A 16,217-nucleotide genomic window follows, 5' to 3' on the forward strand; every position below is an offset into this window, starting at 1 on the left:
CTACTGAGAGTTTGATGAGGTCCCAGGGAATCAAAACTATCAGCTCTATCTCTCAAGTACCAAACCCTAGAATTCCTGATCATCTCTCTCTCTCTCTCTCTCTCTCTCTCTCTCTTCAATGATACAATCTCTCCAATAGGTTAAGAAAGAAATATCCTAAACATGGTAGAGGTTGGAGATATCGTAAACAACGAACGACTGAGATTAAGTCTGAAAATATGCAATATGCCATCTTTACCATCAATGACACCTCTAAACCATTGATGGTGTCGAGAGACTATCAATAGTTGAGAAGCCTACCGGTGCTATGAATATTTTTGGAGTGAAAATCATCAATGACGCAAGTTGATCTTCGATGATCACTTTTCACCATCAACAGTTAAGTCTTACCATCGATGGTAGAAGTTCTAAAATTAGCTGTTGAGATGATTTTCGCATCACCCACCTTGTACATTTCTCATACCTCATACATTTTTTATACATGTATTTACCTGTACTATAACATCTCAAATAAATTTTAGTACCACGTGAGAGTTTCTTATTTGTCAAACAAGAGATATTGTATTGACTACGTCCTAACAACAAATACACTAATTTCTTATCCTATCTTTAGTATATATATTCACAAGACTATTGTAACATTCTCATTTCTGCTATGCTCATTTCTTATCCTTGTTATTGTTTAATTGCCAAAATTCTAATCCAAAAGTAGTGTTAGTCATTTTCCTGTTCTATAAAATTTTGCCCTCAACTTCATAGTTATTACAATCACATTATATTTTAGAAGTACTCTTCCATTTTAATTAATCATTCCATTTTTATTCCATTCTACATCATCATCCTCAGATTCACCATCTTAATGAATAATTAATCTTAAATAAATTAGAATGACCACTCTCAGAGACTGTTAATAAGCACTATAAGTACAATCATTCCTCTTCACATTTTGACGGAAATTATTAAAGTTACGTGTTCAAATAATCAAGTGCCTATTTGCCAACAACTCGTTCAGTCAGCCTTCATCTAGAAGGTGCATTATCAGCCTTTTCAGCCCTCATCTAGAAGGTGCATTCATTGTGCCTGCAACAATTGTCAAAGAATGCTTTAAGCAGATGAGAGATACGATCACCGGTGTGTGTGTGTGTACGTACACACACAATAAAGGTACCAAACTGGTCAAGGTCAGAACGAACCGTCCATATCAATTATTTGCCAACCTTTTTTCGGTGCCTTAACTAGCTAATATCATTATCGAATACTTACTGGGTTCTCCCTCCAAAGTATCTTAAGCTGTTAATTTTTGTACTTAATTAAGTTCATGTATTATGCACATAAATATGTGATTCGTGGTTATCACAAGAAAACGTAAATGGATTTGGATCCTCTCCACTATAAAAAAAGTAGTGGAGAGACCACTGCTTTTAATCTCAATCGTTGATTACTTAGTAGGCGGTTATGATACAATCTAAATCTAATACTCATCATACCCCCGTGTATTGCGCTCATTCCTAATTTGCACTCAAAGAAAAAAATCACAACCACCAACTAGATAATCAATGGTTGTGATTATGTAGTGGTCCATCTACTACTTTTTAGATAGTGGAGAGGATCTGAATCCAACGTAAATATTGTGTGAATAAGGAAGGGTGTACACTAAGTTTAACTTAGTTGACTAAGTATATAAAAATATTTCTTTATACGAATGTAGTTCATTTCTTTCAATTGAATAACTAATTTGCTTCAGTGAAATCCAACATATGGATCCATCCATAGTATTCGACCAAGAACTAGTTTCCCTTATTACAGAGAAGTATTAGGAGGAAAGGAAAAAAAGGGGGAAGGGGGGGGGGGGGGGGGATTCTAGAAGCCTAGTGTAACAGTCATCATCTTTCTCCTCATGACGTGCTGAAATATTTGTCCTTTTTTTTCAAGAAACCACTTTTTCCTCTTTTCCACACCCAAACGTCCTCATCCTTTGCGACGCGCCAGAGGCAGCCAAGAGGCAGCCAAGCTTCAGCTCTCCAGACGTTTGTTTGACTTTGAAAATGGAATGTTATCTTTACACGTGTCAGAGGCAGCCACACCTTTGAAATATCAACCAAATGGCACCTACCATCTCGAAAACTACTCTATAAAAGGCCGAGCCTTTGCTCAACTCTCTGCACATTCTTCACTCGCATAGAGAGTTAAACATACAGTAGAAAGAAAAACATGAGTTCAGGAAGCTGGAGCCACGAGGTAGCTGCCAATGTCCCCGCAGGGAAGCTGTTCAAGGCCGCGATGCTCGACTGGCACAACCTCGGCCCTAAGATTGTGCCGGATTTCATCGCCAGTGGCTCTGTTGTGTCCGGAGGTGGAGCTGTTGGAAGCGTCAGAGAGATCAAGATGAGTAACCCTGGTATGAGTTACTGACACATAAATTATATTCAGAGTAGCTCATGTATGAGTCCGCAAATTAATGTTCAGAGCGTATACGTAATGGTGTATAATTTGTACCGATTTCCAAGTTAATGCGGACTCAGGTAAACATTTTTCTCATCCACGAAAACTTATGTCTGCCTTCGCATTAGTAAACAGATCAAAGAGCCGATATATGCTTAGTATCATATCCATCTGATCCATTATTTGTGTCCCCAGATTAGATGCATTAGAAAAAGCTTTAAGATGAAACTAAAGCAACTCAAATTCAAGCCTTTAAAACAACATTTTCAAAACATATTTAAAAATATGTCATTACAAAAGTCCATGTTACAGTCCGTGAAAGAGGTTTTGTTGATTTGTGAGAGTAGCTCTGTCGCCACTTGTTGAGTTGAGAAGACTAGTAGACACTAAGAAATATTTTATTATTTTTTTATGTAGTACAATAGTCAATAGTCTCTCTAGCTAATACAAATACTCCCTCTCCTACAAACTACTTCATTACTACACTATTTTACAACACATATACTATTTCTCTTACTCGATCCCTCTCTCCCGCTCTTTATTTCTTAATTTCTCCCACTATTTTGCTACTAGGGTCCACAAGCTCCCTCGCTCTATTTGATTTTTCTTTCACTGGCTTGGGATATTCCTTCCCTTCGATGCCTTCTCCTTTTATAGAGGATTGATCATGTGTATACTATTTAGAGTAGGTGAGAGGTTGGTACAAACTATTGCACCTACCTAGTTTTATACATGTACATGCATGGGCCGGTGCTGACCCATTTAACATATTCAACTTGCAAAGACATTTGGAGTATAAATAAATAAAACCATCAACCTTTATCCAATTCTAATTTTCAGTACAATAATTAACAATCTAAATTGAATGCTATATATATAATCTTCGATAGCAATATGATGTCATTATACTTATCTTTTTTTTTAAATGGTAGAACTACCTTTCAACTACCTGAAGGAGCGCCTGGATTTCGTAGACCATGAGAAGTTCGAGGTGAAAAACACCCTTGTAGAAGGCGGAGGTTTGGGAAAGCAGTTTGAATCGGCCTCCAATCACTTCAAGTTCGAGCCATCAGGCAACAACGGATGCATTGTCAAGGTGACCGCAACGTACAAGCTTCTCCCTGGTGTCACCGTTGAGAGTGCAAAGGCCAAAGAGGGTGTAACCCACCACATCAAGGCAGCTGAAGCTTACCTCCTCGCTAACCCAACTGCCTACGCTTAAGTATATGCTTAGGTTTCTAATTTGGTGTTGTGAGTTCGAATAAAGAGAGTGCTCCTGATGGTGATGGCTATGCATGGTTATACTTTTTGTTGCCTGAGTATTAAAAGTTTGTAGTCGTGTGTCGTGAAGTAATATTGGTTATTAATTTGCTCCTTGGTTGCAGTAAATTAATAAATAAGAGTTATCCCTAAAATTTTAATAATAGAAAAATAGTTTAGTGGCATCCCACCTTTCTTATCTTATCTTATATATAAAGAGAAATAGATGCTACTTCTAAACACACAAAAAATTAACATGTGTCATATTAAAAATTTGACAAGTGGACACACATAGAAGGTGGTGTGTGGACACCTAATCTTATATCTATCTAAAAATCTTCATCAAGTTAAATCTATCCATAATTAGCAAATTCTAATTATAATTAAATATTTAGCAAAGTTAATAAGCTCATAACTGTCCATATTTATAAAAAAACAAAATCTAATAATCATATTTTTAATTCTGTTCTCATTTACATATAAAAGAGAGACCAATGGTTTTTTTTATTAATCTCTTAAATCTCAATAATTTGTCTTGTGACTGTTCATAATTTTTTAAGGCTAAAATTTAAAAATTGTAGACAACTCCTTGAAAATTCTAAAAACTATAAACAATTTCCTGATGTTGATGTCAGTTATCAAATAGGTGGTTCATGTCAGAGGTATGAGAATGTTTAGGATTCTCAAACTTCTTCAGATGACTGGTTCTAGAGACTATTGTCAGTCCCTGCATATTAAAAACTCGTGAGAAGGTAGAGTTGTGTTCTCCGGTTGGTCCTCCAATGATTAAGTCAATATTTTGATTATGAGGGGGAAAATCAAGGACAAAGAGTGTAAGTAGATATTAAGTTGCCAAAACGTAGAAGAATTTTTTTTTTTTGGTAAATGAAATATTTTATTCATTTCTAAATTGAAAGATCAGCGCAGCAAAATGCTCAGCAACTGAGAATACACGAACAATATCAAAAACTCACAAAACTCAAATCACACAGAACATAACCATGCTCTGTCAACTTCCGAGAAAGGGCCATTGAGTATGCTGGAAAAAATGCTAAACTTGATCTCCTTGAAAACCTGATCAGCTGACTTGTGTTTTGATTTGAAAATTCTAGTATTCCTCTCTATCCATATGCTGTAAATTGAAGTGGTGAGGGCCATTCTTTTGATTTTCTGTTTGAAACCTCTTCCTCTCAACCTGAAGCAGTACCAGACACTAATTTGATCCCATACACATGACCTCCACTTGAATTTTAACCATTCCATGACCTTGGACCAAACACTCATCGAAAATGGGCAATCAAAAAAGAGATGATCCCTACTTTCTTGTCTGGAAGCACAGCATAAGCAGCAGCTATTATTAGATACAACCCCCCAATTGCTGAGTCTGTCTTGAGTTAGCAATCTATTTTGGATAGCCAACCAGCTGATGAACGAGTGCCTGGGGATATTGGTGGTCTCCCATATTGTATTGTGCCATGGTACTGAAGTTGAAACAGGGGAAAGAGCAGTATAGAGAGCTGATACACTTACAACTGAATTCCTACAACAGGATTGGATGAGTAGCTTCAGGTTATCAGCTCCATTAAAAATCCTCAGAGCATTATCTCTAGTCTTCAGAATCTGTTTCCATAGCCAAGAGTTCCCATTTTTTCCTCGAACTGTCCAGATATCGCATTGCTTTAAATATGTACTATGAATCCACTTAATCCACAAGCTTTCCTTATTAATATGGATGTGCCAAAGGGTTCTCAATATAGAAGCAAAATTCCAGATTAGAACTAAAAATATACCCAGTCCACCATTATAGAAACGAGAGGAAATTTTTGAGCCTGCTCAGAACTACCCCACAAGAATTTCCTGCACATCTCATCAAGCTTCTTAAGAACTCTCACTGGTAAGAGGTAATTAGATGTCCAGTAGATTTGAATACCGAGCATTATACTCTTGATAATTTATAATCTTCCTGCATAAGACAACCCCCTATTTTTCATACAGGCCTGAAATTGATCAGAAACCTTTTTAAGGAGAGGAGAGCAATCCACAAAAGACAACCTCTTACATATCATAGGGACACCAAGATATTTTATAGGCAATGCACCCTCAGGGAAATTCAATATGTTCCTGACAGCATTTTTAAAGTTGTCATCAACTCCTCCGTAAAAGATTTTGCATTTATCAACATTTGCTTCCAGACCAGATGCATTGCTGAAATCTCTGAAACAATTGAAGAGCTTGCTCACTGAAAGAAAATCTCCTTTAGAAAAGAGCAATAGATCATCAGCAAAGATAAGGTGTGTAATCTTAAGCTCACCACACCTAGGGTGAAATTTAAAAGATCTGTCATCTTTAAGCTTGGACAGATTTCTGGATAAGTACTTCATCCCCAAAATGAACAAATAAGGAGATAAGGGGTCACCTTGTCTTAACCCTCTTTCTCCCTTGAAGAAGCCATGAAGTGAGCCATTAAGTGAAATAGAGTAATTGGGAGAGGATATACAAGCCATGATCCAGTTTATCATCTTAACTGGGAACCCAAGCCCTGTTAACATATCTTTTAAAAAATCCCAATTAATAGTATCAAAGGCTTTTTTGATATCAATACTTAACATGACCCTGGGGGAGATATGTTTCCGATTGTAATTCTTAACTAACTCATGAGCAAGAAGAATATTGCTAGAAATTTGTCTTCCTTTCACAAAGGCACTTTGTGCCTCATTTACAAGATACCCCATAATAGGCTTAATCCTGTTAGCAAGAATTTTAGAGATAATTTTGTAGATGCAGTTGCAACAAGCAATTGGTCTAAAATCAGATGGAGTCTTTGGACAGGTCACTTTTGGAATCAAAGTAATGGCTGTAGCATTAACTGCACTTAGGAGCTTACCAGTTTTGAAGAATTCTTCAATTGCTGATGATATTTCATCCCCAATAACACTCCATGCAGATTTGTAGAAGGACATACTATATCCATCAGGACCAGGAGCTTTGTTTTCTGACATAGAGTGGACTGCAGTTCTGATTTCTTCCCTGGAAACTGGAGTAGATAGAGTATCAGCTTGTGCATTGTTTAGACAAGGACCACAGTGAAGAACATTGAGATCAGGTTTTGATGTAAGAGAAGTTGTGCCCAAAAGAGTTTTGTAAAAAGTCACCAACTCATTGATAATATCATTCCCTTCAGTGATTCTATTCCCTGCACTGTTGTACAGCACCATAATTCTATTCTGATGTCTTTTTGCTTTGATGGCAGAGTGGAAAAAACTAGTGCATCTGTCCCCTTTCACATTCCATTGAATTCTAGCTTTCTGATGATAGAAAGACATCTCGCATTCCAGTAGCTTATTATATTGAGCTATGCATATTTTTTCCTGATTTATCAAATCTGAATTTAGAGGATCCCTTTGAAGATTGCTTTGCATAATATCCAGATTCATTTTTGCTCTAATCACCTGTTCACTGATATTGTGAAAATTCCTCTTATTAAGATCCTTCAGTGCAATTTTCAGAAGCTTCAGTTTTTTTACTACAGAATACATTGTGCATCCTGAAATTGAGCTTTGCCAAACAGAGGAGACAGTATGCATGTAACTCTCATGCTTTGTCCACATTTTAAAAAACTTGAAGAAGTTACCCCATGTAGCATAGCTCTATTTTATAGCAGATCAGAGGGGTATGAAGGTAACTTTGATTGAGTCTAGGCAGGCTGTTGAGTTGGCAGATACCTTCTAGGTGTCGGTCGTGGAAGAAAGTGAGTCATATGGTTATTTAATGAGGGAATGACAGCATGTGCTTGGCGTTGACTAGGCCCGATGACTCATAATGGGGGCTAGAGTAATGATGATTTTGTTAGAGCAGTTAATGTGAGAGCAGTTGGCTAGTGAAGGGTTCGAGGTAATTGCTGCATCTATGTTTGTTTGGTCTAGGTCCGAGAAGCACCGCCTTTTGACTCTGCTACACAACTTGTCGATCCATAAGATCGGCCGAGTGGGGTGGCCTACACCCTTAAAGTTTTGAAAATTACGCAACCCCCTAAAATTCCAAAATTACAAATAACCACCAAAAAGTTAAGTTCATATATTATAAATACATCCATGTAAAAATTAAAAATTATAAACAACCATTATTGGGGGTAGGGGTTAAGTGAAAAACTAAAAAAATTAGTGAAATTCATCAATTTGGGCATATAATAAAAAATCACAGGGAATAAAGAAATCAGATATGCAAACCAAAAAAACTACATCCACTGGTGACAACACGAGCAAAATGTTTCTATAGTGTTATGTATGACTTATGTGCCAAGACCGGTCCTATTTGGATTAAATTCCCTCAAAGGACCCTTACGCTATACACCAAAATTTTAAAGTTGTGAGGATAGGGATTATAATTTTATATTCTAGCATATTCCTACCAATTGAACGCCCTTTCATGAACAAAAATTTAAACTCGCGCAGTGATAATAATTTCATTAACATTCTCCTCAATTCGGGGCTAATATGAGAACTAAATATGTGTTGCTCCGATACTAGGTCAAATTAACGACTCTCCCAAAAATCTAAAAGCAATCTAAAGATGGAGAGTTATAATTTTATATTCTAACAGAGATTATGAAATTCTAATCTATCTTGTAATCTAATAAAACTTACAAGACCCTTATTCGCCCGAAAAAGAATATACACTACACACATATATATAACAACCAGGTACATAATATTCAATCTTCCTTGTCAATTACTTTCTTCTCTTCGGCGGTATCGGGCCCGTAATTATCGGATCCACCTGCATCTGCGTAACCATGGGAGCCGGAGGTGCTGGCTGGTTCGGCGACGAGGGCGGCAACATCCCGGGGGAAAACGCCGCTCCCGATTTCTTCACCCATTCGGCTCCTTGATACAAAACATCCAAGGTGTACATATCGGCGTGCTTAATGTTAATATCCTTAATCCCAGGCCACTTCACTCTTCCTTCCTTCTTCGCTCCCGGCCCATAATTATCGATCTCCGAATACAAGCAAGTATTTATCGATTTTGGCTCGTTCTCCCACGGCATCCAACCGTCCGTATGAATAAGGTCGCCGATATACGATTGCATATAAATAGTCCTCGCTCGCTCTTTCCACGGTCGGCCGAGGAAACTAGGATTTTGGGCGATGAAAGGGACGAGGGCAGGCTCGGCGAAGACGGAGCAGCTTGTGCGATGACGTAGACGGTGCTCTCGTTCTCCCACTTGCTGCCGTGGGCGGTGAGGATGTTCTGTTGGTTGGGTAGCGGGTTTGCGGGCGATGATGTTGCAGTTCTGGAAGAGGGCGAAGGCGTTGCAAAGATGAAGTCGACGGTACCTCGTGATGGTGCAGTCGCGGGTAGAATTGGCGTTTGCTGAAGCGTAGAGGGTGTCTTGGGTAGCCGTCGAAGTGGCAGTTGAAGAGGATGGCTTGGTCACCTTGGCACCGGAATGCGACGGCTTGGTGGCCTTCGGCGACCAGCCCGTATTCTCGAAGCCTATGTCCCGAGCCATGAAGTCGGGAGCCATAACCGCTGGCGAGTCAAAAAATGTCGATGGTAAGTAATGAGGATTATGACTATTTCCATTATGAATAGAAAGATTATTTAACCCTTTTGTATTTGAGTAATTATTTTTGGACCCGAAAAATAGGACCATTGCGTGGGACCGGTGACATGGCAATAAAGTTATACCATTTCAATTTCGAAGTTCGACAAGCAAGAAAATAATGTAAGGGGCAATTGTGGAATTAAAAAAGTATAAGCAATCCCTCAAACCCAGCTCTACGCCCACTACCCTATTGAAACCACTAATTATAGTGATTTTTTTTTCTCTTTTTTATTCAATAAGGTTAAATTAACCTCACTGCTCTATCGCACAGTCTCTATCCACCCCAAGAAAGGCCCATCACCTTTTAAACGACTATAAATTTTTAGGTAGCATCCTTTGCAAATGACATAGCAGGTTGGTGTGGGGTGACTTTAATTAGTACAAATTTGTGTTGAGTGGGGAGATTTGTGAATCATTAATGCTGAAGATTTGGATCTTTTTTGTTTCTTTTTCAATGGAAATATCACATGTGGGATTGAATTTGTTGTATAAGTAATCTAGGGGTTTTAAGTTTTCTACAAACAGGCTTTAATAGATGAGTAATGATAAGTATACTGCTTATTTGGTACCACTTTGGCACTACCACTCGCAAAAGAGTGGGGTCATGATGACTCACCACAATAATTTTCAAGTGAGGAGTCCACTCTTTTGTGAGTGGTAGCACCAAAGTAATACCAAAGGGTAGTACACTTACCATTTTTCTTAACAGATAGATCTCAGATTTTGATTTGGAGGCTAAATTCTGTAGCGTGCTTCAGAGTAGATGGCGATGGCATGGGCAACTAACGCAGCGCGGATATGAAACATCGAAATCCACCAAGGGTTGTTCTCTGAATTCACAAAAAACGATCTTCGAATCCACGAAGAACTTCGAAGCCACGGAAAAAATATTAAAGAGGAATTTTACTAATAAAAATTATTCTAATCCATAGGGTTACTTGACTCTTCTTACATAGAAAAATAAAATAGACTCCTAATCATACTCTCTTTAAAAGTAAAAGTTCGAAAAAAATCTTTCTATGATAAATATTATATTTGACTATTTTGAATATTTCATTTACATTTTAATCTATCCTAGTGATAATTATATCCTATCCTAATCTCATGTGAACTACTGACAAGCCAATAATTTAAAAAATAAGTTAATAAAATACATGAAATAGCTCCATTGTATATGTCTGTTAAGATAAGGAATTAATATGCTATAATAAATGAAGCATTAAAAAAAACCCCAAAACATTTCAAAAATTGCACAAAACTCCCTTAAAAGTTTAAAATTACACAAAACATCCAGACATTTTAAAACTTAAAACAACAAATATAATATCAGGAAGAAAACAATAGCCATTGAAGAGTTTATAATTTATAATTAACACCCTCAATATTTTGAAAAGTATAAAAATACCTCAAAAGTTCAAATAATAAAAAAAGTATCCTGAAATTCTAAAATTTTAAAACTTACTAACAAAGATGAGTTCAAGAGATTACCATCGGGTACTAAAAATTTAAAATTTATAAAAAAGAACATCAAAGTTATAAAAATTATTTTGAATATTATATTTGACTATTTTGAATATTTCATTTACATTTTAATCTATCCTAGTGATAATTATATCCTATCCTAATCCCATGTGAACTACTTACAAGCTAATAATTTAAAAAATAAGTTAATAAAATACATGAAATAGCTCCATTGTATATGTCTGTTAAGGTAAGGAATTAATATGCTATAATATATGAAGCATTACAAAAAACCCCAAAACATTTCAAAAATTGCACAAAACTCCCTTAAAAGTTTAAAATTACACAAAACATCCAGACATTTTAAAACTTAAAACAAAAAATATAATATCAGGAAGAAATCAATAGCCATTGAAGAGTTTATAATTTATAATTAACACCCTCAATATTTTGAAAAGTATAAAAACACCTCAAAAGTTCAAATAATAAAAAAAGTACCCTGAAATTCTAAAATTTTAAAACTTACTAACAAAGATGACTTCAAGAGATTACCATCGGGTACTAAAAATTTAAAATTTATAAAAAAGAACATCAAAGTTATAAAAATTATAAAAAACTCTTTCAAAATTTAAATATCACATAAAACCTTAAAATTTAAAAACTTATAACCAATACATATCAAATCTCAAAATTATCAGCAGACCGCTAAAAATTAAAATTTTGCAACAAATAATCTAAAGTTTTAATAATTGTAAAAATATACCCTCAACATTCAAAGTTGCAAGAAATATTCTAACATTCGAAAACTTACGACTAGCACGTGAAACATGAAAATTACAAGCACCCAACTTAATATTTTAAATTTTAAAAACTAATTTCAAATTTTTAAAATTTGCAAAATACACCGTTAAAATTCAAAATCACAAAAAAGCAACTAAATTCTCAAAACCTAAAAAAAAGAGTAGTTGTTTGATGTTCTTTCATTAAGATATACAAATTTAACTTCTAATTTAAGTTTTTATTATCTTTTTTGGCATCTAAAAATAATCTAATTTTATCAAAAAAGGTAAAGGTGGATAAGGATTGATAACGCCTTAATAAAATATAAAATAGAGAGAATGAAAGGCACTATTTTTTGAATATTTTATAGAATAGTTTTTTTTGAGTAAATTAGGAATATTTAGAAGGGGTTTTATTAAAAAAATAGTACTTCTTTTATATGCTCATGTGGATACTTTTATTATATAAAAGTATACTAAAGTTAGCATTAATTTTCAGTTTATAATTTTTTAAAGTCTATCAATGATTAGGAACAAACTTCATATTATCTTTTGTGTTATTTTAGCCCACTTTTAACCAATCATCTTGTCTTATTCGCTTTAATTATTTATTTTCCTTTTAGAATGCTATTTTTTTAAGTGTTTTTCACTTTTATAATGTTATACGACTTTCTCATGTTAGTCTCAATGATGTGATAATTCAAATTAATTTCAAATTACATTTATTTCATATCAATTCAATTATCAACATAAAAATTTTAAATTAGGTGTAGCTCATTTAAATAAATATTAAAGAAAATAAATAATCACAATGCTAAACTTTAGAGATATAAGTAAGCAAAAACAATCAAAGTGAAACTGAAGAACAAAATTTAGGAAGGAAATAAACCAAATATACTTAATCATAGTATTTTACTATGTGCATTGCACATACATAAAACATAGTAAAACTAAAATTATAAAAAAATCGAAAGTAACAGATCTTATTCTAAAAAGACTCTCTATAATATAGGAAACAAACCAGTCCTAATTATATCGAAGTTGATTTTTTTTCGCTAAATGAACTAAACTTTATTCATTTCCCAAATTTAAAAATTAAGTACATCAAAGCAGCCAGACCAAAGTCTGGGATACAAGTTGATTTTGTTTCCTAATCTAAATTGACTCTAACTTTATTATTAAAAATAAACTAAAGGCTGATTATTTCTAAAATTCTACCAAAAGTGAGTGTTACTGGTGGGATTGTGGGATTCTGCCAAACTAATTGACTCCGTCTTGTCGAGATATGCGATTTTCATATCTAATATGTTAGAATTCGTCTTTCGGATTAGGAAATATGGTTGTTTCTTTGCGAAAGTAACAATATGTATGAGTTTGTATTTAGCTCACTATTGTCTCACTCCTCTATAAAATTATCTGTTAAGCATCCTACATCAGTCTCCCCTTGTTAAAAGAAGCTCGTCCCTGAGCTTATATTTGCTTGAATAGTAGCTTCAGTGATAAATTTTCTCCTCCATCGATCAGCATCCGCATTGTATTTAGCATTGATTTTCTCTATTTGTTCTTTTACCTCCTCCGCTAGGACTTCTTCTATATCAAATTTGTGTATGAATCTTTCCCAAGGTATGTGTATGTAACTGGCAGCATGTGACTCTGTAGTTGACATGAAAAACTTCTCTAAATATTTTCCTTGTTACTTCTCATATTCTAGTGTCGACGGTATCACTTCATCATTATTGAAATTATTAATGATCATTGCTTTCAAAAAGGAATTTCCTCTCTCATACTCTATACACAATTCTTTCATCTCCTTTACGTTGAACCTTCTACTAAGCAATTCACACATATCATCAATTATCTCACTCTCTATTTTATCTTTCTCCTCCATTGCGACAACATCAATAAGTGTAACTTCACTCACGATATCATGTATAATATTTGTCTTCATGAACATATTACCATCAACATCTGAAACCTCAGGATGAATCTTAATGGTGGCAAAATCTTCCTTTTCAATGGCCAGTGTCTCGTTGTCTACCACTATAGAAACTTTCTCCTTAGCAATCTCTGTCTTAAATGCCTCTGGGTCTATGATTGACATAATTGGTGAAGTCTTTGTTGTTGTTTCTTCTCTTTCTCAGAGATGAATTGAGGTTTCTTAGTTTTGTCATAACCATAGCTAGTTGGATAACTCTCTAGAAACATCCATGACGAATGTCCTTTACCGTTTTGCTCAAGTTCTTGCTCCACCTTTTTTGCTAGATTAACCGTACCAGCTAAAGTAAAAGAATCTTTCAAAGACACTCCATATTGTTTGTAGTTAGAAGACAAGAAATTGTCTCTCAATAATTTCTCCATCTTTGCCCATGTTCGAACCAGATCCTTCCCTTGATAGTATCGATTTATCATACTTCATCCCACCATGCAGATGTTTTTCCTTTAAATCTATAAACCACTAATCTAACTTTTCAATCTTCTGGGACTATCTCATACCCAAAATATCTATCCAGCTCATCATTCTAATCAAGGAAATCATTAGCATAAAGTTTTTTATTGAATGATAGTATCTTTAACCCTCTAGCATCATAGTTCTCCTTTCTTAGGTAGCCTCTACGATCATCGTTGTAGGATTTTTCTTGTGGAGTCAAATCACATCATTAGCGAACATCAACGTAATTTTAAACTCCTACTGTGTTTAGATGCTCCATTGGCGATGCAAGTCAATCTATGGCAGTCTTAATCTGATTAACATCGGTCTTCAACTCATCGAACATAGTTTGAGAAATAGGGGCTTCATCGCCTGCAATCCGATCGGAAAAACAATTCTCTGATACCAATTAACGCAGCGTGAAAGTGATAAACCTCAGAATCCACCAATGATTGTTCTTTGGATCAACAAAGAACGATCTCCAAATCCACAAAGAACTTCGAATCCACGAAAAAATATTAAAGAGGAATTTTATTGATAAAAAAATATTCTAATCCATGAGGTTACATGACTCTTTTTAAATTTTATTTTTCTATTTATTGATAAAAAATATTCTAATCCATGGGGTTACATGACTCTTCTTAAATTTTATTTTTCTATTTAAAGAGGATATTTATTGATAAAAATATTAAAGAGGAATTTTATTAATAAAAATATTCTAATCCATGGGGTTACATAACTCTTCTTAAATTTTATTGATAAAAAAATATTCTAATCTATGGGGTCACCTGTTCCTCATAGATATCGATTTTTTGGGTCTTTCTCGTGCTACTCGATCGTCATAACTTTTTTTTAGAGGAGTCCAAATGACTCTCCATTTGGAGGGTCGAATAGATAATATATGCAAGTCTAGTTTCTTTCAAGACTAATTCTAAAGAATTTAGAGTTCTGTGAAAAATATTATCTTGAAAAATACTAAATGGAGATTAAATCTGGTGTACATGAAGCCTTTTAAAATTTTTAGGTTATATTCAATTAGTTAAATGTGATTTTTTTAATATCCCATTGTTATTTAAGTATTTCTAGATTCATAAGTCTCTCATGCTTGAAGGGTTGTTTCAAGCTTAAATATATCTTACTAGTCTAATGGAAATGCAAGTTGCTGACTTGATTAAAATTAACTGATGTACTTTATCGTTACTCTACATTTTTTTTGGTGGATTCCATTGAGTGTTGGTGTGTATTTATTTCTTTAAGCTAGTGTCCTTGGAGTGGTGATTTCCGTGCCTATCTCGACTGGTGATATCTGCGTCTCTAGATCGGTCGACTAGCCCTAGTTATCTGTCGTTCATAAGGTGATGATATTTGACTAGCATCCTATCTGATTTTTCATTCATTCATATCATCCATACTGTGCCAGTACATATCAAATTATTTAGTAAGTGATTATAACTCATTATAAATATAGCATTCACCACACCCCCATGAATTGGACTAATTCCTAATTTGCACTGAAAGACAAAATCATAATCATCCAATAGAAAGTCAACGGCTATGATAAGATAGTGGTCTATCTAGTACTTTTTTAGCAGTAAAGATGATTTAAATTCTTCTTCTTAACCCCTCACTTAACCCATTATCAATTGACAACTATAGGTATAACTTGAAAAAAAAATATATTTATTACAAAAATGGACTAATATTCATTTTATTCCTTAATCATATTAATAGGATTATAGGCTCCAATAAATTGAAAATTGAATTGATAAAAATGAAGACTTTGGGAGAGCTTTAGAAGGACAAATATTTTAAGGACATAGGAGTGGAAAATGCTAAATAACGTTTTTCATACTAGTGTTTAGTTAAAATAAGTTATTTTTCAATTGATATTTAGATAAATAACTTCTTAGCCTTCATGCATGCACATTAAACATATATATGCATCTAATGTAGTTAGGAATCATACCGAAGGTTGCGGATTCCCAAGTGCCAAGCCCACCTCCTTTAGCCACATTCAAATTCCCACTAACCCTAGTCTTAGTCGGCCCTTCCCCAACCATAACCAACATGTTCAAATCCGACTCCACACTCACCTGCTCCTTATAAACCCCTTCCTTCACGTACAACACAACATAATCCTTATTATTCCTCGGCAACGCCGCAAGTCCCTCGTTAATGCTCTTAAACTGCCCGCTCCCGTCTTGAGCCACCGTCACCGTAGGCTTCATATGCAACGGATC

At 34.8% G+C, this 16,217-nt stretch overlaps 2 protein-coding genes across 2 annotated transcripts in view; one reads left to right on the forward strand and one right to left on the reverse strand.

Annotated features, from left to right (window-relative positions):
- LOC109850739 (pathogenesis-related protein 1-like) lies at window positions 2,153-3,839 on the forward strand. The gene is made up of 2 exons (XM_020420805.1): window positions 2,153-2,398; window positions 3,375-3,839. The coding sequence occupies exons 1-2, from the start codon at window positions 2,212-2,214 to the stop codon at window positions 3,662-3,664; spliced, it is 477 nt and encodes a 158-aa protein (XP_020276394.1). The 5' UTR covers window positions 2,153-2,211; the 3' UTR covers window positions 3,665-3,839.
- LOC109847114 (pectinesterase/pectinesterase inhibitor-like) overlaps window positions 8,356-16,217 on the reverse strand; it is an 8,563-nt gene continuing 701 nt past the window's right edge. Inside the window, exons 2-3 of the mRNA XM_020416360.1 lie at window positions 15,944-16,212; window positions 8,356-9,233 (exon numbers count right to left, since the gene is read on the reverse strand). Of these exons, the coding sequence (XP_020271949.1) occupies window positions 8,431-9,233; window positions 15,944-16,212 (1,072 nt within the window). The 3' untranslated portion in view covers window positions 8,356-8,430. The remainder of the gene's footprint in view (window positions 9,234-15,943; window positions 16,213-16,217) is intronic.

This window comes from Asparagus officinalis, chromosome 7 (assembly GCF_001876935.1).
Source record: "Asparagus officinalis chromosome 7, Aspof.V1, whole genome shotgun sequence".
Classification (NCBI taxonomy): Eukaryota; Viridiplantae; Streptophyta; class Magnoliopsida; order Asparagales; family Asparagaceae; genus Asparagus; species Asparagus officinalis.